The sequence below is a fragment of the Amblyomma maculatum genome, chromosome 7, assembly GCF_055883805.1.
Source record: "Amblyomma maculatum isolate TAMU_Amacu chromosome 7, ASM5588380v1, whole genome shotgun sequence".
Classification (NCBI taxonomy): domain Eukaryota; kingdom Metazoa; phylum Arthropoda; class Arachnida; order Ixodida; family Ixodidae; genus Amblyomma; species Amblyomma maculatum.
The window spans coordinates 72,418,779-72,441,893 of NC_139350.1; the positions used below are offsets into that span (position 1 = coordinate 72,418,779).

Genomic DNA, 23,115 nt, shown 5'->3' on the forward strand with positions numbered 1-23,115 from the left:
CCCTGTCGTGACGCCACTGAAGGATAATATTACGGCACCGAACCAATTACAGCGTCTCATCTGGCTCAGTTGGTTTCGCCAGAGTTCCTGTGGCTAAAACCTGGATGGAAGGTTTCTCGAAACCCTGTTAGAGTCATGATAAGTGCTTTAGAAGCCTGAGCGAATTACTAATTTCAAGGTACTTGTGTCCTAGTCATAAAGCTCCACAAATGTAAGGGTTGATAGAAAATCTAAATTAAGCCTTTCGGTTGTCGCCCAAACCTCCAAAACCTCGCCTACAAGTCAATTGCACCAGCATCTCAACAATCGCAATAGTAGCTGGGTCTGAATTCGCATTTATGACGGTCGCTGTACGGCTTCCAGTACCCTTTTCGCCAACGCAAACACATGCAGTTTCCCACAGCGGCGGAGGAGTTGTTTCTTCTCAAACCAACTTTGATCGTGCATTGCAAAACAACGTTGCAGGCTTAATGTTAGCATAGGCTGCTCGTGCTTCACGTAAAAAAAAAAAAAGAATAGGAATAGCAAGAAGTTATTACTCTCGACAACACAGTGTGAAACGTGCTTTTCAGATGCATCCATATGCGAAAAAAAAAATTATTACCTTAGCGCAACTTGAATTTTGTAACCCTCGAAGAACATCCCAATAAGAATTCTAGAAGCCATAACAATGTAATGATGCTACTGCACTCCAATGTGCGGTAAAAGCAGGAGGTAGCAAGTTTAGTGAAATAAATATAAAATGTGATCTAAACCATGTTTTGGCCACCGCAATTTTTGAGCACAATTACAGCCGCTAAAACAATGTTGCTTTTCTCACTTTCAGCAGCTGGAAAACAAACACATAAACACATATAGTCGTCCTCTGTGGTGAAAATGCCGTGAATATTTCAAACCGGAGTAAACATGAAAAATAAAAACGTCACATTATACCTAGTTTAGAAGAACTTCTTGCTGGGCGAGTTGGTGCATACTATTGTAGAAACAAGTTGCGCACAGAAGGACACACACAGGAAAAATAAACACAGGTAGGCAGACAGAGCGCAAACTATCAACTGGTTTATTACTTGTTTAAGCCTGCATTTATAGGCAGTGTACACGCATGCCTACAAAAAGATAGGTGCGGAAAAAATGGGAGGGCAAATCACAAACTGTGCGACAATCACCCAAAGCCGCTCAAAAAATTCCTTTCCAAATTGTACAGGGAAACAGAAGTGTCACTAACACAATTATCGCCTTTTTTCTTGATATGATACGCCTCTAGAATTTCACGGGCTACTTTATCATTGCTCCTGCCTAGAATTCTAATGCTTGTAAACACTGGTTCACAACCGACGCATGCAATGCAATGAGCAGGTAAATTTGCTCCTTCCCTATTTCTAATAGAACGCTGGTGCTCCCCTGCGCGTTCATTGACGCAGCGTCCTGTCTGGCCCACATACACACGTCCACACTTGAGTGATTGCCCCGAAGAAAGACTACGGTCGTCCCGTATATGCACAAGGTCGCCCACAACATAAAAAAAGTGGCAAACAGGCATGGCATCCCTGTGGTTTCCTCAGCTCCACGCAAGCTCGCAGGGTTATGCCCTAGGATCAGTGCGGAAGGCGCTCGACGAAGAGCATGCGATATTAAACATGCCGAAAGATTTGTAGAATGTGCCACGGGAGTTTTGTACCAGATCCCACTCAAGTGTGGACGTGTGTATGTGGGCCAGACAGGACGCTGCGTCAATGAACGCGCAGGGGAGCACCGGCGTTCTATTAGAAATAGGGAAGGAGCAAATTTGCCTGCTCATGCATTGCATGCGTCGGTTGTGAACCAGTGTTTACAAGCATTAGAATTCTAGGCAGGAGCAATGATAAAGTAGCCCGTGAAATTCTAGAGGCGTATCATATCAAGAAAAAAGGCGGTAATTGTGTTAGTGGCACTTCTGTTTCCCTGTACAATTTGGAAAGGAATTTTTTGAGCGGCTTTGGGTGATTGTCGCACAGTTTGTGATTTGCCCTCCCATTCTTTCCGCACCTATGTTTTTGTGGGCATGCGTGTACAGTGCCTATAAATGCAGGCTTAAACGAGTAATAAACCAGTTGATAGTTCGCGCTCTGTCTGCCTACCTGCATTTATTTTTCCTGTGTGTGTCCTGTGCGCAACTTGTTTCTACAACATTATATCTAACTGCTTAAAACATCGCTGCTTGCTAAACGCCGCTCCCAGACACTTACAAACCTCGCTGAGCAACAGCACATCTATGAAAACGCCCCTTTCGTAACACATATAGATATCTAGACCATTAAACAAATATATGACTACAATACGACCTAAAACCGAATCAGAGAGCAGTTCCTGCGCGCACTTCACCCAAAAGTCCCGTTTGTTAGAATACCCTAGCTTTGGAGATTTCTTGGTCACTTAGACGGATATACGTACTTGAATACTGAGATCAAAGTAGCGTCTATTTTGGAGCTGCAGTGGTGTTTCCGAAACTTAAATTGCGCCACTAGACAGTTCTCTCTCCTCGAAATTTGCCGAAATTGCAATCATTTTTACTTCCTGCCCCCCCCCCCTCCCCCCCCCCCCCAAAAAAAAAGTAGAACAATGCGTTAAAACAAGATATAGCGATGACGGAGACATTTGGATGCCCATGACTGAAGCCACTTTGGCACATTCGCTCTGCTGTATGCACTCTGCCTCCTGACCAAAAACTGGCTACCGTCCTCCTAAAAGGCGGACATTATAGTATCCTTTACTCATAGGGAAGGTTACGAATTGTATAATGATATATATTTGCCGGAATATACTTGCAATCACTACGATGTTTTTGAAGCGAGAGCTTTACTAGCCCCATTACGAGAAAACCAGGTCGCCGGTGTGTGGACTCGATGGTACTCCGAAACGACTTCAGGGGTCTACAGAAACAAGTGTGACAGATACTGCGCCTTTTCCGTCCTGGGAACCAATTATTAGGGCGAAAGCCTTTTTATGCTCATGGTGAAACTCTCGCATCGGCGAGATTTGTCTGCGAGATGTATGAGCGAGATTCCGCGAGTAAACCAATTATAGAACGCCGATGAACTTTGATTCGGGCAACGGTACGCTGGTTGTGTTCGACAAGGGGTTCGCGATGTATACCGTGTGCAGCAGCAACGCTCAGGCTTTCGGATTTCTCCACTGCAGATTCTGTAGCGTTCTCGGAACTTTTTGCGCATCGAAGGATGCCCTCTGATGTTGTGAATAAAATCGCATTGATAGAAAATTGCAGTAACCTGCAAATCCTAGTACAAGAGCACTTGTTGACACTAGAGCTCTCTGAGATTCAAGGAATTCGACACTGTAATGGCTCCCGTGTGCGGCTTCCCTTGAAGGTCATATTTCGCGTATGTACACACTCTGCTATTCGCTCAGTCAATATTCCCTTCATGTATGCCTCTATTATCCAGCTACCGCATTATGTGAAAGGCCACCCGACGCAGATCTAGAGCCAGCTTTAACGAAGCCACGTGCGTGCGTGACCTATAAGTTGTATGTCTGACTCTGATCCAGATGCCCCGGGCTCGATATCAATCGTTGTGTCCTATATAACGCAGGCACTACCAGAGTCGGCAGCTTCTGTCCCCTCAACCATGTTATGTGGTCTCGTGCCGTCGCACTATTCCCAGTTAATGCATGTCTGGCCCTGTCACCTGCGAACTACTACCAAACTTACCAAAAGAAGTCCGGACTTTTCACCCACAAAGCCAATGCCGAATTTTTGGTTCAACGGGGGCCTTAACTCTGTCCTCTTTAAAACTGACGCAGTCTGGCTAGCACTCCAGCCAAAACAGACGGAAGGAACCTCCTACAAAGCAGAAGAAAAAAGCGAGCAGAACTCGGTGTGAAATGCAATATCTGGGTTGATCCTCTTGCATGAGCAGATGCACTGACCAGGACAACTTCGTCATTCCGTATCTTTTTTTTTATAAAATGAACGATGGCTGTTCGCGGCACGCAGAACAAAACACTATATATATTACAACCTAAGGAGCTAAAATTCTTCTCGGCCTTGAAACGCACGACACTTCTAATCACTTCAGGAGCCCTACGTCCACTGTAGGTCATGCAATACAGAGCAAAGGCTATATGAAGAATAAAAAGAAAGATTGGCCACCTTGCATAACTTACGCCTTCGCAGGCGTCTGATGCAGAGCAATTGGCCTCACGAGCAGTCATGAGCACTCCTCTAATTAACCCCCTCCAGATCTCACTGCGACCAACCTATCCCGCAAATATTCAAATTTCTTCCAGCCACATTAATCCCCTATGTCCCTTGCTACTCTTGCCGTCTCTGAATCCGTTACATTAGCTAATTGCTCATGTTCCCTTCAATTATATGCCCAATCGATATCCATGTCCTCTGTCATGAATACAGAATTAACTCGCATTTGTCCCCCTATGTAATATACCTTTTTTTCTTTCTCTCAGTGTCGTACAGGCCTAAATTTTGTACGAACTTCTGGCTCTGGCAATGCTGCAATCTGCGTCGAAACCAACTTGTTAGCATAGAGAAATTTTCCGGGTGAGGGGGTTGCTGCATCACTTGGAGGGGTCTCTGCTGTCGCGCTTTTGTACACTGGCTTGTTTTCTGCACGCTCTATTAGATGGATTAAGAAGCATGTGCTGGCATTCCTACTCTGTCGAGCGAACATCCACGCTGCATGCAAGTAGCGTGTGCTAGCAACTCTATGCTTTTTGTTTTCTGCATGTTATGCGTGCAGTTATTCTCTGTTTAACAAGCTGTATTTAAAGCTCGTCGACAAGAAAGATGAACATAGGGTTCAATCAAAGAATGATTTATGGAATACAGTCACGTTTTCCCTGCATGACTGTGCTCCTACGAATTTGTCGACCCTCGTGCAATCATGCGGTATGAATGCAATCACGTGCGCGTCATCCTGATTGTCCCAGGCGGCCCTTACCTTTCGCACTCCTTCAAATGACATGTGAAACGGAGTACCGGCGCTGAAATTCAATCGGATACGCCAGACGCTACGAGAATCGAATGAAACACGCAATAGTCAATGTATGGTGAAAACATAACAGGCTAACTTGCAGCACGTGACTGCCGCTATCAGTCCGAAACGGCTAGTATAGGACAACAGACGCCTTTTGCGCAATAAGCAGCGATATTCGCAATCTTTGTGAAAGCAGAAACCCTTCCCCATTAGTCTATGCTTCTTGCCTACAGCAGTGATGGCGCAACGGAAGATTCCAGACGTGGCTTTGGAGTTGGGCTCTCTGGCTGCTTGATACACTCACTAGAAGTTTCAAGGAGGTAACGATCGCCGAAATTACAAGGCCATAGCACTGAATTCAAACACCGCACCGGATATTCCGGGCAGTTCTTGTGCCAGAAGCTTTTTGGGGAGCCGCTGTCGCCTGTACCAACTAAGCTAGTTAAGAGCAGAAAATTCAATATAATTTTCCTTTCAATCAATACATCGATGCAGTGCCTGAAGTTTTAGTGCTCAACTTCTCAAATTACAACAAGAGCGCAGTGCCGGCGTGAAGTTTTCTTTATTTATTTCGGCGGTAGATTATTTGGGAATAGTTGAATATATATATATATATATATATATATATATATATATATATATATATATATATATATATATATATATATATATATATATATATATATATATATATATATATAAGGGGCAGAGAAGCGCAAACGGCGCTAGAAAATCTGTGCAGAATATTTTGTATTTGAGGGTGAGTTCGTGTAACACATGGAGTAGAAGTGTGACTGCTGCGGTGGTAAGGTACTCCACATATGGGTGTATAGATTTGAAAACCCCTACGTGACTAAAACTATGAGAGACGCAGTAGTGGAAAACTCAGTAAATTCCTTCTACCAGGCTTCTTTAACGTGCACTGACATAGCTCAGTACATGTTCGCTTCACTTGTGGCCTACATCCAAGAACATCTGCACCGGCCGGGATATGATCCCGCGTCCTTGGAATCAGCAGTGGAGTGCTATAACCACTGGCGAACGTCGCGGGGCTGTTAGACACTGCCTCAAAATTTAGCTCCTCTCCGGCGAATGCAAAAAACGGAGGTCAGACGGCATTCGTCGTGGTTTTTCTTCGCAGTTCGTTATCTTCCTCTTTAATGGACGCTTCAGCAGTACTCGAAAGCCATAACTACAGTCTTCTGACCACTGAGCGTAAGTATCTGACTTCGCTGCGCGATGCACGGCTACAAAGATCAACATGGAGTAACACCGTTTGGGTTGGCAACACATGATGTCGTCTCGAAGGTCAACACAACTGAAATGTTTGATTTGTTGTACTGGGTGCCGACAAAATGTAGTAGCAGTACGTACACTATATCGTCGCCCTCGAGTGCTGTTTTCCTGGTGTTCCATTGTTTCGCGGAAGTTTTTTCCTCTTAGACAACCGCTTGCGAAGCAGCAACGAGGCAAGGTGGTAGAAAACGTCACGACACCTACGCTAGTCGTGTGTAGCTTACTAAGAAGAGGGGCTGAAAATGGTGCTTTAAGGAAGGAGGGGGGAGGGGGCATTGTCTGTAGCAGTTAAATGCTCAGAAGGGCAAAAAGCCGACGAAAAACCTGCACGCGCTCCTCCCTCGCGATTGTCTGGTGACCAGATTGCAGAAATGTTTCTTGAATGCGAATTAAAATATAGACATGGAAAAGAGGAAAGCAGAAGCCTCGTGGCTGCGTTCCGCACAATGAAGGAGTTTGTGCAACGGCTTTCTGTAAGCGTGAATTATCAAGGCGGAGCGTTTTCCGCGTGCATGGGTGACTAAGACGCCATATTTGCTGCTAGTGTACTAAAGCACACTTTCCGCTTTGCGACCATTCTTATTTTTGCTTTGCTTCTGTGCATAGAATTAGCATCTGTTTTTTTTTTTTCAGTTTTTTTTTTTTTTTTTGGCCAAGCAAAAAAATTCTAAGCTTCGCACTGTTGCAGCTCACGAATCGCACATACCCCACTTGCTGTCCATAGAAGGGAATTATGATTTATTTTGCAAAAGCGTCTAGTGTTGTAGTAGATAATTTTCTTTTAGGTAGGAACTTGTCTTCAAAGTAGGGGTAGCGTGGAGGGGAAAAAACGTGTTTATATTTAACTATTGAGAATCCGGAAACTTTAAGCAGTTTCCAATGCCTTTTGCCGCATTATATCTTGAAGAAGCAGGGACCAAGAAAACTGAGGTTGCCTCATCTTGACGCCAGCGCAACGACACTAAAGCTGTCCTGTTTTTTGGTGGCGAAGGTATTTCCAATGATAAAACCTTCGGCGCAGAATAGAGGAACCATGAAACTAGAGCGCTGTTTCAACATAAATTTAATTTCCAGCTTTCTTCCTCAAAGCTCCAGCAAGCAGGCACATCACCTTTCGGATATGCACATTTACTCATCTCAACAAACGGTGCACATTACTGAGCAAAAACAGAAAATACCTCTGGAGTAAAGGAATTTACCCTTTGCAGTGGAAAGTATTGCTTCATGCAGCTACTCGGGGCAAGTTTCAAGCGCCTTAATAATGCGAACAGCTTTTATGCCCGAGGCATGTATATTATTAAACACGCTCGTGACAAAATGTTGTTGTACTGACTTGTTTATTAAGCAATTTAGCTTGCTTTCCAGTTTTTGGATTTCTCCAAATTGCCGCCAGAATGTAGAACTCCCAAGGTTGAGAAACATGTAAACGTATGTGTACCATAGCTCAAGCAACTCCATAAATAAAATATCCCAATATGCCCAAGCAGTTACAAAAAGACGCTTACTTGCAGTTTATTGTTGCTGTGTGTTTAGGTTCATTATAAAATATTGCTAGAAATACAGCTGTGTGCCGAGTGTTTGAGATATGTTCATTGCAACCACTGTCTGTTTTCAGGGAAATTTATGTTGCCTTAAAAACCTTATGCTTCATTTGCTTAAAGATTAAGGATATAGCGGCGGGTATTAAAGAACTGTTTAAAACTTCTTATCATTTATTAGGCCTGACATTAACTACACTTCATTTAGAAAAGTGTTGCTGACAGTTACTGGCGCTAGTTAAAGCAGCCACGCACTGTACAATTTCTTGTTTATATTTGCAGAGTTCTCCTATCTACTGCGGGCATTATGTGAAATGTACAAGAATCGAACGTTCAAGTCATACCTCGGTGTGTCTCCGTTCGTCATCATACAAACGCCCGAAGACGCAGAGGTAAGTACACTCAGTATACACACCATTTTTTCTTACTCACTTGTAATGAATGGGTACAAATATTAGGTCATTCAATCGAAATGTCTGCTCACCAAAGCGTAACGATCTGAATCCCTCTGCGAAGCTACAACGCATAGCTGGCTAATTCATGGAACAAGGATAACAGTGTAGAGCCACGGTTCCTAACGCATACATCGACACTTCGTATCCCGCAAACTGTAACCATTAAAGGTTCCACGAAGGCATAAACGATTGAAATGTATTGAGCCATACGCGACAAAGCTGGTAAATTAATTTCGTTTCGCGTCACTGTGGACTTGGAGGGCATTTTGCTCAGAGTGCGCGACGAAAAATGGTGGGATAATACACTATCTTCAAATAGCGGCAATAAAACGGAGAGTTGAGCTAGTTGGTACATGTTTAAGGAATAACAGCACAACTGTTGTCTTCTTGTCCTTCGTCTCCGCGCTGTTATTCCTTAAAAATACCGGTAAAGGGACAATGGAACGCCTATGTATCACATCTCTGCGTGCAGAATAATATAGCTCTAGAAAGAACTATTCGACATATTTTTGTTATTATTTGACCTGCCCGGTATTCTGCGCGTTTTTATAAATCCGCGTGCACAGTTCGACCCGGATTGTTCAGACTGACTGAAAAGCTATTCAGCTAGTCAACCTTTTTGATCAGTCAGATGCGTCAGTATTTCCTGAAGCAATTTCAAGTTCTAATGCAACTTTTCTCTTACGTCGTTAAGACTGATACACAGACACATGCCACATATGCTATGGTTTCATTGAGTTTTTGGTATCAATGGTGAACCCTCTTGTCTACACGATCAGCCGTCAAACGAACTTCAAAGTAATATTGAGTTTCCAGAGCCCGATCTGAGTGCATTTCACCATTTGTATACATGTGATACATGCATGGAGCTTGAAAGAGCACTGAACAAGGGTTGATGGGGAGCCTCAGTTCGCAAGCTGAGCCAACGTTTCGACTAATGGACTTGTCTTCATCTGGAACCAGACGAAGACAATTCCGCTTGTCGAAACAACACTGTATCGAAACGTTGGCTCGGCTTGCGAACTGAGCCTCCGCCTCAATCCTTGTTCAGTGCTCTATCATACTGAGTAGCCACCTTCTTTCTCTCATTCTACCATGCATGGAGATTGACTTATAAGGGGCCAAAATGACTTTCCCTGTGTTATGGGAAATAATATTTTAATAATCAACAGCATACCGTAGCTCTACGGCAGAGACTAGGCACGAAATAAAGGAAAACGGGTCTTTGCTTCGGTTCCGTGGTGGTAGCCCTACCTAAGCAGTGTATTTCAATGACAACTTTCTGTCGTTCTGCAGTGAAGGCTAGGCAGGAATGAGCTTTTTAGCTTGCTTACTCTGAGTACGAAAACAGCCCTGCACCGCATTTCAGAATTCGCCCTATCACACCTCCGCAGCCCTACCACGAACAACCTACCTACTTCACACGGCATGGAGACAAGGCTATCTCCTTCCCTTTCCTGGGTAGCCTTCGCTTCGGAAGTCATTCCTCTTCAAAACAACGTTTGCATACCTGAATAGCTGATGCATGCCTCAAGAAAGAAAACTGGTGGTGTTTGTAACTCCGAACGCTATAAATATTTTGTTGAAAGCACGGAATGAATTTCGCTCAGCGTCAATTGTGTTTTAAATATTAGGACCTAGAAACCATTTTTTGTCAGGTGTATGGTCGAAGTATAGGGGAAATATTTATTTTTATGTTTAATATGCTCATGACTCAAGAAGCCTAGGAAAAAAATGTCTCTAACCGGCTGCATATCTCACCTATCTATTGATCCATATATACCTTCTGCTTCTTGAGACAGAAACATAAGAGCAGTGTAACGAACAAAATATTTTGCTGCTCGTTTTGTCGATTATGTATAAAAGTACACTTCAGTTGCAAAATGAACGCGGCTGAATTTCTTTGGAACAGTATGATCCCTTCAAGCTACAGCACCCGCCGAGAAGTTCTCCGCAGAGGATAGCTTCTGTACACTCGAAGAAACGAAGGGATGGTACAAAGCCTAATATGTTCGCACGTATACATTGGCAAGCCAATGGTATGCTTTGGTGGAGTTATCTTGTTTTTAGTTTTTTCACTAACTTTGTGCTGTCTCATCCTTTTAAACGATGATGCATATGAGAAGGCGGACAATTATGAAATGGCAAATGATAAACGCTACAGTGAATGCAACAGAGAATGAAAGCGATAAACAAACTGAAATTTCTCTCATTAATGCCTCAGGTACGAATTAAACTATTGTAAGTGGACAGGTCACGTGCTGTAATCGCCTTCGTTGAACACGAGCGAACAATCCCATTGAAGCAATTAAATTCATGAACTGCTGAAAACTGTTCGAACTTATACCAGACTTTTCAAGCAGGTTCATGTAACCAAAGTATGGGAATTAAATAAAAAAGAAAATTTGTTTATCTTTGGTGAAAGTAAGGATCGCGCCAGCCTCTTCGAGATGCGAAATGGACACGCCATTGATACTTAACGAGAGTTCAATGACTCAAGCTGAATGATAGTGAAACTAGTAAGTGCTCGATGCGAAGGCGACCTTGCAACTCTCTCACTCTCTACTCTTAAACTCCAGGCTTAAGAGCTCCCTCCCCCCCTTCCAGGTGTTATTCGTTCATACCTTTTTGCAGGTTCTTCTTTCAAGCACAAACAACCTTCGGAAGCCTTTGTTCTACTCCTTCACAGTGCCATGGCTGGGGCCCAGAAATATGCTTTACATGTGAGTAGATTCTTTCATAATTGACAGAGCTACAATAAACTTTGAATGGAACACTGTGTTTTACCTTCATGCAACTTGCGCTTTATATTGAAGACATGTTTCAGCCTTCAATATCATTCGGCGTCTTCTTTTTAAAAGAGTTCTAAAACTAAAGTAGGTGCTCGTGTAAGGAGCGAACGTCTTCTTGTAGGGTTATTTTGTTTAGAGCTGAATTAACCCCAGAAACGGACATAAATACGCGAGTACGCTACATTAGTAAAGCTTGGCTGGAACCGAATTACAGGTGCGCTTAAGATGTTTTGCGCCATAGGAAAAAAAGTGGAATAAGAAATTTTCTTTCGGATCAGACGTCAAAGAAATTAAGAAAGAATAGGAATTAATTTTAAGCGCAAATAAGAGGCTTTCTTATAAGCAAAATGTTACCTCTAATATTTAAATAAAGGTCGTCGAAAGGGAAGAATCATAGCAGTAATGTTTGGTCCCGCGATGAGTTGCCAAATTCCAGCGCAATAAAAATTCTAGTCGTCACGCGAACCTCTACTTACCGTCTTCTGCATTTTTTGCTGCGGTATCTGTTCATATGTTCGATGAAACGACTCATGCCAGATTATTCCTCACACAGCTATGTTTATAGGACGGCTTTTCATAGTTGTCTAAAATCTCTTGCAGGGCTGTTGCTCCAAAGGAACAGCGAGCTAGCGAAAATCTCTTTTACGTCCAGTGAAAAGTGAAAACTTTCACGAAAGCGCGGATTGTGTATTCCATCGAATATGCCGGCATACAAAATAAATAATGAGACAATGCGCAATATCTGTCGCACTTTCTGTGGAGACCTGAGCCGCGCTGTAAATGAAGGGGTCGAGGTTGAAGTGAAACGGAGAAGAGAAAGAGGTGCCGTAGTGGAGGCCAGTAGAGTAATGTCGGCCACCTGGGGGTCTTTAACATGCACTGACATAGCACACTACACGGGCACCGCTCCGTTTCGCCTCCATCAAAACGCAGCCGCTGCAGCAACAGCAGCAGCATCTAACCTGGATAATCCGGTACACTAGTCGGGCATTTTAACATTCCGCCGCCACGGCGGAGCCCCGGAGTGTCACTGTGATAAAATTCAGGTAAAATAAACTGACTGTTTAATTGAAAAAAAAAAAAGAGTACAACAAAAAAAAAAAAATTAAATGAAATGTACCAATAACCTTGATCGCAATTTTGCACTGCTGCCTTCTCAAATGTCTTCGGATTCTACATCGCTAATCTTGAGTTTCACTGCATTCCCTCCTTCTATTTGCCCTTTGGCTTTAAGTCTTTCTTGATATTACAAAACAAACCCAGATGTAATGTTTATATTGGCGATGAAGTTACCAGAGTTGTACAGGCGTCTCACGTGTAATACCGCGCCCCGTATTGCTCATGCGATCCATCAAACTAGCAAAGGCAGTGGGGAAGTGCGTTGTCCGAGATATGAGCCACGAGATTTACAGTTTAACGTGATGCTTTCGGGGTTTAACTTTATTTTCATGTAGTTGGTAACTGCACCTAAAACACTTTTTGTCCTTGTGCACCAGTGTTCACCCTTTTTTGCTGTTCAGCATTGACTTTGGGCATATTCCAGCATATTGCTTGTGATATGAGGCAAGGGGATCAATTAACTTACCTATTTGGTTCTCTGTGAACAGCGCGGACAACGTGTGGCGCTACAAGCGCAAACTGCAGATGCCTGCCTTCCACTCCAAGACGATGGAGAAGTTCATGGCCATTTTCAATGAACATGCGGACAGCCTGAACGAGCGCCTAGAAGAGGTCAACACCAAACGAGAACTCGCTCCCATTCAAGAAATCACGAAACGCTGTGGCATGGACGTTATCGCAGGTAAGCTTTCAAGGCAATTACATTTATTTTAGCTGAAAGAAGAACGCGTCCAATACAGCGTAGCCTGTACGGGTAGTTTTTAAAGAATGGGATGACCTGCGCGGATAAATGTTGTAAATACTGTTTTGATGCTGAACTCTTCGCTATTCCACATACAGCTATTCTGTAGCGTCGAGATGAAAACGTTACCTCTTCCTTGGCGGCTGTGTGCCGCCGTGTGTGTAACGCATGCAGGACCAAAATGTTACGCTGATAACTGACAAAAATATGGCGACGGCGGCCGTCCACCGGCGTTGCCGTTGTGGGCGAAAAATCACGAGCATGACGCTGGCAGGCAGTAGCTGACAGCCATGGAGGAAGGAAAGAACTTAACAGAGGCCCTGACGTCATTTTTTTTTTGAAGCCGGCGCGGCCGCGTCGCGACCGGACGCTGCAACGTCTCCTCCTCCTTTACCCTCCGCATTCTCTTTCTCCACGACGCTCACGTACTGTCGTGAGCAAAAGTGGCATACAACACTCAGCCAGTGACAGAGCTCGGGAAAACTGCGTAAAAAGGCCGCCTAGCGACAGCGCAAGAGACAGCGACAGTGACACATGCATATGGATAAAATAGGGCACTGTCAATATTGTTCCGATCACAGATAGCTGTTGCTAGATGCTGTTGGCTTGCAGTTTTCGCGAACTCCGCCACCGGCTGAGTGTTGCATACCACTTTTGCTCACGACTGTACCTAGAGCCCTTAGCAACGCTGTTGCTAGTGGCCCGAGTTTTCATAGCAACAGGGTCGCCGTTGCTAATGGCCCGACTTGACTAACCCTAAATTTTGACGTCACTTCCGCCACACTTGCTAAAATGCATTGGGAATGGCGAGCGCCTCTCCTAAGTTGTTTCGTTCCTCCATGCTGGCAGCCGACATGGCCGCTCAATAACTGGCTGTATCTAGGGTTGCCTTACGTTACGCTGATATCGATTGAGAGGTTGATATCATTGAGAGGTTGATATCGAAATCAGCCTGCCAAGACTGTTGCATTTACGTTACCCCTGGGCTACGCAGGCATGGCTTGGTTAGAGCGGGGCTTTATATGTGAACTCGTAGCTTATGCTATCTCGTTATACCCTTAAAGGCGCAGCTTAAGTGTCCGCCATAATTTATTAGTCCTGTGCTGTTCTCTGTTTGTAGGCAAAGTGTGTTAACAATCATTCAGAAGGATTTATTTTGCAGTTTACAAAGGTAAATTTTAAAATCTACGACATAAAGATCAGCGCGATGTGTACGTATGGGCTTGATAGCACGGCGCACATGCGTACAGGGTCGTCTACTCCGAGATATGAAACGGTCACTGCATTTAAAGAGCCATTTGCGTCCGACCAGGCAATGCTGTAAAGCTTAGTGGTAGGCCATGCGCATGACTACCTCCGTGTCCACCTGGGGTTGTATCACTTTGCTTCGATATGCGCCTCCGTCCTACGCAATGTTGCTTTGAAAGCTGTGACCACGTTATAGCTGGAACTGGATGGCCCTGTATGGGATAAAGATTGGTGGTTATGCTAGACAGGTATTAAAATTTACTGCTCAACTTTGTATTTCTTGTTTTAAGGCGCAATATTATATTGAGAGATCATAGGGCGTATTCAGTTAAGGTGAGCACTTCTTTTAATATTTTGCATCGATCGCATGGTTCGCATTATCAGATGTCAAAATTGTTCGCTGAAAGCTCGCTGAGAAGGCTTCCTGGCATCGCACATACATAAAATGGAGTTTATAGCATATATTAACCATTATATAGAGGCTCTATTTGTGCATTTCATAATGTAGCACTACGTAACACGGTTTTGGCGACAATACTACGCCTAATGATTTCAGTGCACTTTATGCAGTGCGGGAAAGCCAATCCGACTAGCTTTCGAATGCCTTTCTTGGTTTCCGATATTTCGACTCGCATTGTAGATTAGGAAAATTTAAAAATAAGCTTACCTTTGTTGTTTACAGTCTTCAATTTTGCAATTTCATATTGCCCCTAAAACAAAAACCACAATATTGCTTTGATATCTCTGTTAACTATCCACGTAACGCCAAGCTCTCTGATATAAGTTATCTTCGCTGCTGTGTAAGCCGCATATGCACAGACCACACAGACATATCTCTCGTAGTTTTGGAAATAGAAGTTTGTAAGCCGTTCCGGGAGAAAATTCGAAAGATGCATGGGCGCTCAGCAGAATGTAAAGTTGGGCTAGTTGAAGGCTGTTCATGATGAATAAGTGGCCGCAAACGGAACCTAGACGCAGAAAAGGAGACAATAGGACAGGCGCCGTTTCACAAAAGTTGTTAAACAACGCCTGTCCTGTTGTTTCCTTTCCTATGTCTACGTTTCGTTTGCGCCCATTTAGTCATGATGCATGGGCGCCAAGGATATCTGAAGGGGACTACATTTATTCTTTTCTTCCTTAAGTAAGTATCAAAAGCCATCAAAGTTTTTTATGTTGACTTGCCCGACCTATGCGGAATCAAACCCCTAGTGCTAATAAAAACCAAAATTGCAATCAGTGTAGTTTTATTAGCTGCCTTCAAGGTGTAAGAGGACAGGTTCTGTTATCGCTGTCTTGGTTTCACTCATAATTTCGTACACTGTTTTGAAAGCTGACATATGCAGTTCACCCATGCTAAAATAAACCTCAAGCTTTTGGAACCGAGTGTTACCTAATTTTCTTCAGTCTTGGTTTGTTTTGATTCATGGAGGTTAAACTCAGCTATCAGAGACGCCGTAGTGGACCGCTCTGGAAATTCAACCACCCGGGGTTATTTAATGTGCTCGGACATAACACAGCGCATGTGCCCCTTACTTTTCGCATCTATCGAAAAGCGGCCGCCGCGGCCGGCATTCGATCACAAACCTTCGACACAGTAGCCGTGCGTCCTAACCACTGGTTTTTTTCAGGTGAAAGCTGCCTAACAAATATTAGTGAGGACACTTAAGCTCTGCCTTTAAGGGTGTGACACGATAGCGTAGGCTACCTACCTATATATAAAGCCCTGCTCTAACCAAGCCGTATGAGCGTGCCTGCGTGGCCTGGGAGTAACGTGAAATCAAGAGTCCTGGCCTATTGATCCTCATATCACCCTTCTATATGAAACGAGAGGCCCGAGTTGGCCGCTCCTGGCAAACAATGTCAGAAAACCCTACGTCTACTTAGTGGTCAGCCATATCAGCTTCCAGCGCCATGGTGGTGATTTTTTTTTTTTTTTTTTACGAAGTTTATTGCCTCAGGGCATAAATGGAATGTTATGATGGATGAAGGGTGTGGTCAAATAAATGAAAAGAGGTTGGCTGATGCAATGAAATCGAGGAGTGAACGATGATGCGGTCCCAGTGTCCAAACAGCATATGACTGCGGATTATGGGGGGAGAGGCCAGCTGCCACCAGGTGCCGGATCCGCGTTGGCTTCAACGCTGGACAATCCCACAGTAGGTGATGGATGTCAGCTTCTATATTTCTTGACTTGCAGATGGGGCACCCAGGGTGTGGATATAAATACCGAAATTGTGGCCACTTTCGGATCACTGCTGGTGTTAGGGCCACCCCAACTCGAATCCTCCGAAGCGCCACCTCCTCTGCACGGGTTAGACCGCGGGGGAGGCTTACCGTACACGGAGGTATAAGAGCACGTGTACGGCGCCGGAGGTGCTCTTTTCTTGTTAAAAGCAGGGTGGCATTGTCCAATTTTATGAGGTTTGGCGATTTTGATGTTGAGTTTGAAAGGCGGGTCGCAGAATCTACTTGGCTTTGATCACTTAAAAGGTCACGCGGGGTCCATTCATTACGAATTGGCTGTGGTATGCGAGCCGCTAGACTGTGTATGTTCTGGCAGATTTCCGGGCTACTACTAACTCGTCTAAGTAGCTTTGTCACCTGGAGGGCATCTGTACGTATGATAATACGGGCCGTGGGAAGCATGGGAATGGCGGTCACAGAGCGAAGCGCCTCTTGCACTGCAAGCAGTTCCGCACAAAAAGAAGATGGAGGTTCCGGTAATTGAAATGTTGACGTCTTGTTCAATGAAGATTTGCTAGGACAGTAAACTGCTGTTATCACTTCACAGGCTTTGATGCTTGCGTCGACGTAAATTATAATGGAACCATGTGGCAAGTGGGCGTCTTGTTCCATAATTCGGTCGCGAAGTGACGACGCCGTTTCCTGTGTTCTTGGTCGGCGTAAATCAGTTGGCTTGTTATCGCTCAGCTGTACAAAACGCCAAGGAGGAAGAACTGGCAGTGGCGGTGGTAGTATTGAATGTTTCGAAGCATAAGCCTTCAGAGCGCACGTTGCGTGAGAGAGTGTGGCCTTAAGCTTGAGTGCATCACGTCGTTGCTGCACCAGTTCATCTATTGTGTTTAGTTGTGCGTTTTCTTGGAGCGCCACGACTGGTGTAATGCGAGGGAGGCAGGTGATGACCCTCATTGCCTCTCGATTTATAGCCTCAAGTCGATCCCATTGTGCCCTTGTCAAATGCTGAAATTGGGCTTGATAAACAAGGCGCGGTTGCACAACTGCCCTCACCAACTGTCTCGCAACATCTGAGCGAGCGCCGCCCATTTTTGGAGCAATGCGTCTAATTGAACCCAGTGTCTGTAACGCCTGTTTTTTAGCGCCATACAGCCACGTAGTTCCAGTTCCTGACTCATGAATTGCTAAGCCCAATATTTTTACTGTTGGACTTTCCTGATTGGTGGTGATTGTTCGCTGAACGCAAACACCGGCTGAAGGCCACCGGCCGCATACGCCGGATTTTTCTGTCAACGGGGCCCTTCAACGCTGTCACGTTAAAAAGAGCCTTTGGACCTCATTTCGCGCTCCTGCGCACTATACTGTTTCTTTTCTTTATTTTTTTTTTTGTTGCCAAAAAATTTCTCCCCTTAGTTGTATCATTAAATTTAGGTAAATGTTTATAGTCGTGGTGTGTTAGGAAAGAAAATAGCTTGTATTTGTCACAGCACATTAAACACGAGACTAGGCAGTAGCCAAAGAACAGGCAACGCAACTGCGCTGTCTGTAACTTATTAGGAAAACTTACAATCATCGCACTCGTGTTGGCCTCTTGTCACTCCATGATTCATCAAGCATGCGTAGGCAATAATTAAGCAGTTTGGCTTCAGAAAGATGGAAGCTTCTTTTTCAATTACTGGACGCATTCCGCTGCACATTAGAATATTAAAGAGCGGCAGTCTAGGAAAAAGTGGCGGTCATAATGTGTGTTGTTCCGTTTGGCCAAAAATAATGAGTGAAAAATAGGGCAACGTGATACTGTTAGGTTAGCGTTTCGCCTTCAGAGGATTGCAAATCCATGTCTTCTGAGTGCAGAGCACAGTGTTCATTGATTAATGCTGCGATAATAATATTTGTGTATCCTCGTGGTCGGGCTGTGTGTTTTAGTGAATACCGAGATACATTGGTGCATTTCTTACGCGTGCATCGGTTGTGGAAACCGCGCTAGCCCGAAAGGTTCTTTAGTGCTATGAAGGTTATAGCAAGAAGTGAGATTTCCCCAAAAAATTCTCCTGCAGAAAGTAACTGTTCGTAGTTACACAAAACTGAAAGCATTAAATAGTAATAAGGTGTACCAAACAGCTGTCAATGATATCAAATGTGCCTTTTTGGTATAACAGTCTCTAAGAATGTGCTATTTCCCCTACGAACCATCAAGACTTCCACTTCATTCAAACAGAATCACTGCGGTAAACCGAAAATGGTAATAAGTTCTAGTGCGAAAGCTTAAATAATCTATTATTCGATCGTAAATAATTATAGGAGATGGGAATGAACGGCTCTTATCAGATAACTTTGGTGGTGTTTGGAACTTTCGGGTATATAACTGAATAAAGTCTTGACTGTCGTCTAACAGGTTGCTTTCTTAGACTGTACGGAGCATTCCAGGTTTTGGCAAGTAATTTCGGCTAGTAAACGTTTTAGGTGTTCAGGAAATAACGACACTTTATTAAAAAAAATTGCTAAAAGCACCAACAAATTATCACTGAAATTATTTCGTTTTCTTTCCCTGTTTGGTGGAGCCAGGTAATTCAATACCACGTTGTATCTTCGAATGTTAAAAGTAGGCCAGGGCATCGAAATGATCCCAACAGAAAAATAAAAACCAGAAGGCGTATTTCCACCATCACCGAACCTCCACGTATTCTTGACATCATTTTACATCTAAGCTCAAACAAGGGATACAGGGAGCAACCGTTCGAACTTGAAAGGAAACAAGAAAAGCCAATGTTTTCGACCGAAACATTGGCTGTTGTTCGCGAAAACGTTCGGCACCATTGCACCAAAGCTTCCGAAACAAAATGCTACCTACTCTATAAGCCAACACCCTGCTTGAGTGGCGCAGTGGCCGTCAGTGCACGTTAAATAAGCCCAGCTGATCGAAATATCAGGAGCTCTTAAGTAGGGCGTCTCTCATAGCCTGAGTCGCTTTCGAACTTAAACCCCATAAACGAAATAAACTAAACTCTACAAGATTACAGCACAGGTGTGACTAAAATAATGTTTGCATTTTAAGAATACGTTTCAGGTTGAACGTCCTCACAAACCGGGTTTTAAAGGGAAGTGACTGTTCTTCATTTAAAGAGAAAAAAAAAATCAACATTTATGCCGTTGCCGTGCAAAAATAAAAAGTAATGGCCGCAAAAATCTTGTTTAGTTTCTTTTTGCAGGAATACGTTTAAATTTGCTTGAATCAGTAGCAGGCGCCAAAATTAAGGATCAATACTTCTTATAAACTATGGGAATAAAAAGAATATTTCAACCCGCAATATTGTGTCACTTCAGAGGTAGGCCCGAAGAAAAAGACACTTATAGAAGAGCAGCAGATTTCCTACTCACCGGAGGCGATTATATTGCACTACAGATTGCAGTAACAAGTATTTCACGTTTTGGCCTTTGGGATGACTTCCCGACGGAGCAAATGTGCTAAGCCGAGGCATTTCAGGCAATCGAAAATTGTGTTTTACGAAGCGTGCATGATTACTTTGGCTGCTGAATGAAAGCTGGCTTGACCATCATTCTATTCCTTATTTTCTAGAAACCTTGGAAACATCAATAAAACTTATCACGGGTGCTTCAAAACTGGCAGCTGTCGCTGCATACAAGGCTTATGTATGGAGCACAGAAAAACAGTAAATATGTCCCCCTAGTTCTGTAGCAATGGAATGAGCGCCAATTAAGCCCTACTATAACTATAACTATATGACTATAACTTTATAACTCTTTTATGATCTGTAACAAAAACAAAATGATATAGATTATTTTTTCGAGCATGCGTCCTTAAGAAACAACCTCATTTTCTGGTACTTCCCAAGTAGAGACACCATGATAAAATTTTTTAGAAGGCATAGCCCTGAAGGTGGCATGTCTGCCTTCTGGAACGTCCAGTGCACGTGCATTTTTATGCTATTGATGCCGCTTTTCTTTCTATTAGCAGTTCAAGCTTTTGTGTCTTGATTTTGCTAACGCTTCCTGTGTTCCATTTTTCTCTCTGGCTTGTAAAACTCTGTAAACCTTTTTGGTTGACAGTAGAAAAATCGATAAACACCGTAACTGAATAAAATAATCAAATAAGAAAGAACTTCCATGCAACAAGAATTAATAAACACCAGTATGGGCCAGTGAGCTTAAAAACAAGAAAACGGTGCTTGATTGCTTTTTGAATGTTCCATCGGGCCTCCGAAAGCTTTTGCTTAGGCGCTGACTGAGCCTTCTTATACACTTTATGTGTTTCCACTCTGCAGATATATATATAATGTTCTGTTTGTCGTTTTTTTGCAGAAGTTCTAATGGGCGTGAACTTGAATACCCAGAAGAACCAAAACAGCCAGTACAACGAATATATTTCTGGGTAACAGTACTTTCACATAACCACCTCTTTTTTAACGTTGTTCTTATACCGGTTGTGGAGTAGGAGGCCTGATTCACTATACCGCCGGCCAACTTCTTCATTCTTAATTTTGGTTTATACAGTAATTTCTTTTAATTCTATCTCTTATACCGGGTGCTTTAGCAAACACTTTCAAAAACTACAAATAAGTAGCTGAAAGCACAAAACAGTTGCAGGAACAGGCTCTCAAACCAGCGGGCACAATTTAGAACTCTCCTAGTCAGAAATACAACCATCTAAACTATTCAACTAACTTTTTAATTAACGCAGTTTCGTTCTCAGTGCCAAATCAGAAGTTTGAAACCATGGAGAAGGCGATGCCATATAAGCATCGCAAAACTAATTTTCTTCAAAGTAATCAGTTTGGCTGGTTGGTTTGTGGGGTTTAACGTCCCAAAGCGACTCAGGCTATGAGAGACGCCGTAGTGGAGGACTCCGGAAATTTCGACCACCTGGGGTTCTATGACGTACACTGACATCGCACAGCACACGGGCGCCTTGCTTTTCGCCTCCATCGAAAAGCGGCCGCCGAGGCCGGGATTCGGTTTCGCATCCTTGAGAACAGTAGTCGAGCGCCCTAACCATTGCGCCATCCAGTAATCAATTTTGGCAAAACGAGTTTTCTAATACAACGGAAGGAAATCCGGCGCTTTTTCTACACGCGACCAAAACTGAGCACATTACACGCGTTGGAAGCTCGGTTTAGACGTGACACCCGATGATGACGCGTTGCATTCACTGCAGCATCTATTTCGAACTAGAACCGTTACTGTGCCACGGCTTGTACAATATTTCGTTTCGGAGCTCAGTAGAAGGCAAAAGACAGCCATTGCTTGTTGCGAGCTCGTTAGTTGGAGAGCGACGAAGGAAAATAATATACATAACACGCTACAGTAGAGCAGACAGTTGAAATTTGGCTCCGTCCTCATATTAATTCCTCAGAAGCGGGCGTGCAATCCACACCAAGCTTCATACATTTGCAATTCGCTCTGTTTCGGTTACTTGAGAAAACAAAACAAAAAAAAAAGCGCTTTGTTTTTCTGTCGCTTCGGGGCTTCAAAAAATGAGTTTTTTTCCTTTTTCAGATACTCATGAGGGATCGTCTTGTTTACGGCTTTAAATTCTCAATTCGCACTAAGTACCGAAATGCGTAATTGCGTAATTAAAAAGTTAGATAGTTTCAGTTAATTTGTTACATAATTAGGAGAGTTTCGGAGCAAACTGTATCCGCCAAGACCGGGAGTTTGTTACGCTGAAATTTTCCTTTCGATTTGGAACTTCCTATATTTAGGAACTTTTGAAAGCGTTCCCTGTAACACCCTGTGTATAATGTTTGAATGTTCATGTCTGGATATTATCTAGAATATATCTTTTCGGCTTCACTGACTTGCCATAAAAGATATTTTCCCGATGTCATAGTTTTCCTTCACAACCGCAACTGTCTTTTCCGAGTCGGAGCTCAACTTACAACTTAAAAGTCCGGAAAGTCACACTCAGTCACTCTGAATATAAACATCGGCTGGATAACCTTATGCTGATTACCTACCCAAAAAAACGAACAAGACGATCAGCTTGCGCTGTGCTCTACACTGCCCTATTTATGGGGTGGACTCAGTAAACTTTGCGTCTGATCTCACAATATCTATAGCCAGAAACCTATGCCAAAATCGTGTACAGGCTCCAATGTACCATTGGAAATGGCTGTCGGTGACTTGTTCATGCAGTTATCTTTCATAAATTAACAAAACCTCAAACAAACTTTTCAAGATATAGTAAACAAACAATGAGCACAACAGCATTCAATTTCGGTTCACGAAGTGAAATGTACGGCTCTATCTTGCTATGCTGATGTTTATCCAACTTCAAACGACGCTTTCAGCGCTGAGGAAGGTGTATGAAAATTTTATCGCCACTCTATTAATGCTCACGACGTCCAGAAAAAAATAGATAGATGAAAATAGAAAATAGACCTGATAAAAATAGTGGTAGCCATTTGGAAGCAATGGTGGTGCAGCCTTATCTGTAAGTGCACGTTAAAGAACGCCAGATGGTCGGAATTTCTGGAGTCCTCCACTACAGCGTCTCTCATAGCCTGAGTCGCTTTGGGACGTTGAACCCCACAAACCAAACCAAACCAAACCTTATCTGTTACATCTGCACAGAAACAAATAACATCCCTGATGCAATGCCATTCGTTTTTGAAAATGGCCGGCATTATTGAAGTTCGTACTTTATTCATTGGCTTTTCCAGCATATAAATGCTCCGCTTTCAGGGAATGTGTCTTAAACACTAGAGCTCATTAACCTAA

General features: G+C 43.4%; 1 protein-coding gene across 1 annotated transcript in view; it reads left to right on the forward strand.

Annotated features, from left to right (window-relative positions):
• LOC146183618 (cytochrome P450 4C1-like) overlaps positions 1 to 23,115 on the forward strand; it is a 102,458-nt gene that overhangs the window by 43,409 nt on the left and 35,934 nt on the right. The window contains exons 2-5 of the mRNA XM_084608728.1: positions 8,108 to 8,217; positions 10,915 to 11,003; positions 12,680 to 12,873; positions 20,698 to 20,767. Of these exons, the coding sequence (XP_084464854.1) occupies positions 8,108 to 8,217; positions 10,915 to 11,003; positions 12,680 to 12,873; positions 20,698 to 20,767 (463 nt within the window). The remainder of the gene's footprint in view (positions 1 to 8,107; positions 8,218 to 10,914; positions 11,004 to 12,679; positions 12,874 to 20,697; positions 20,768 to 23,115) is intronic.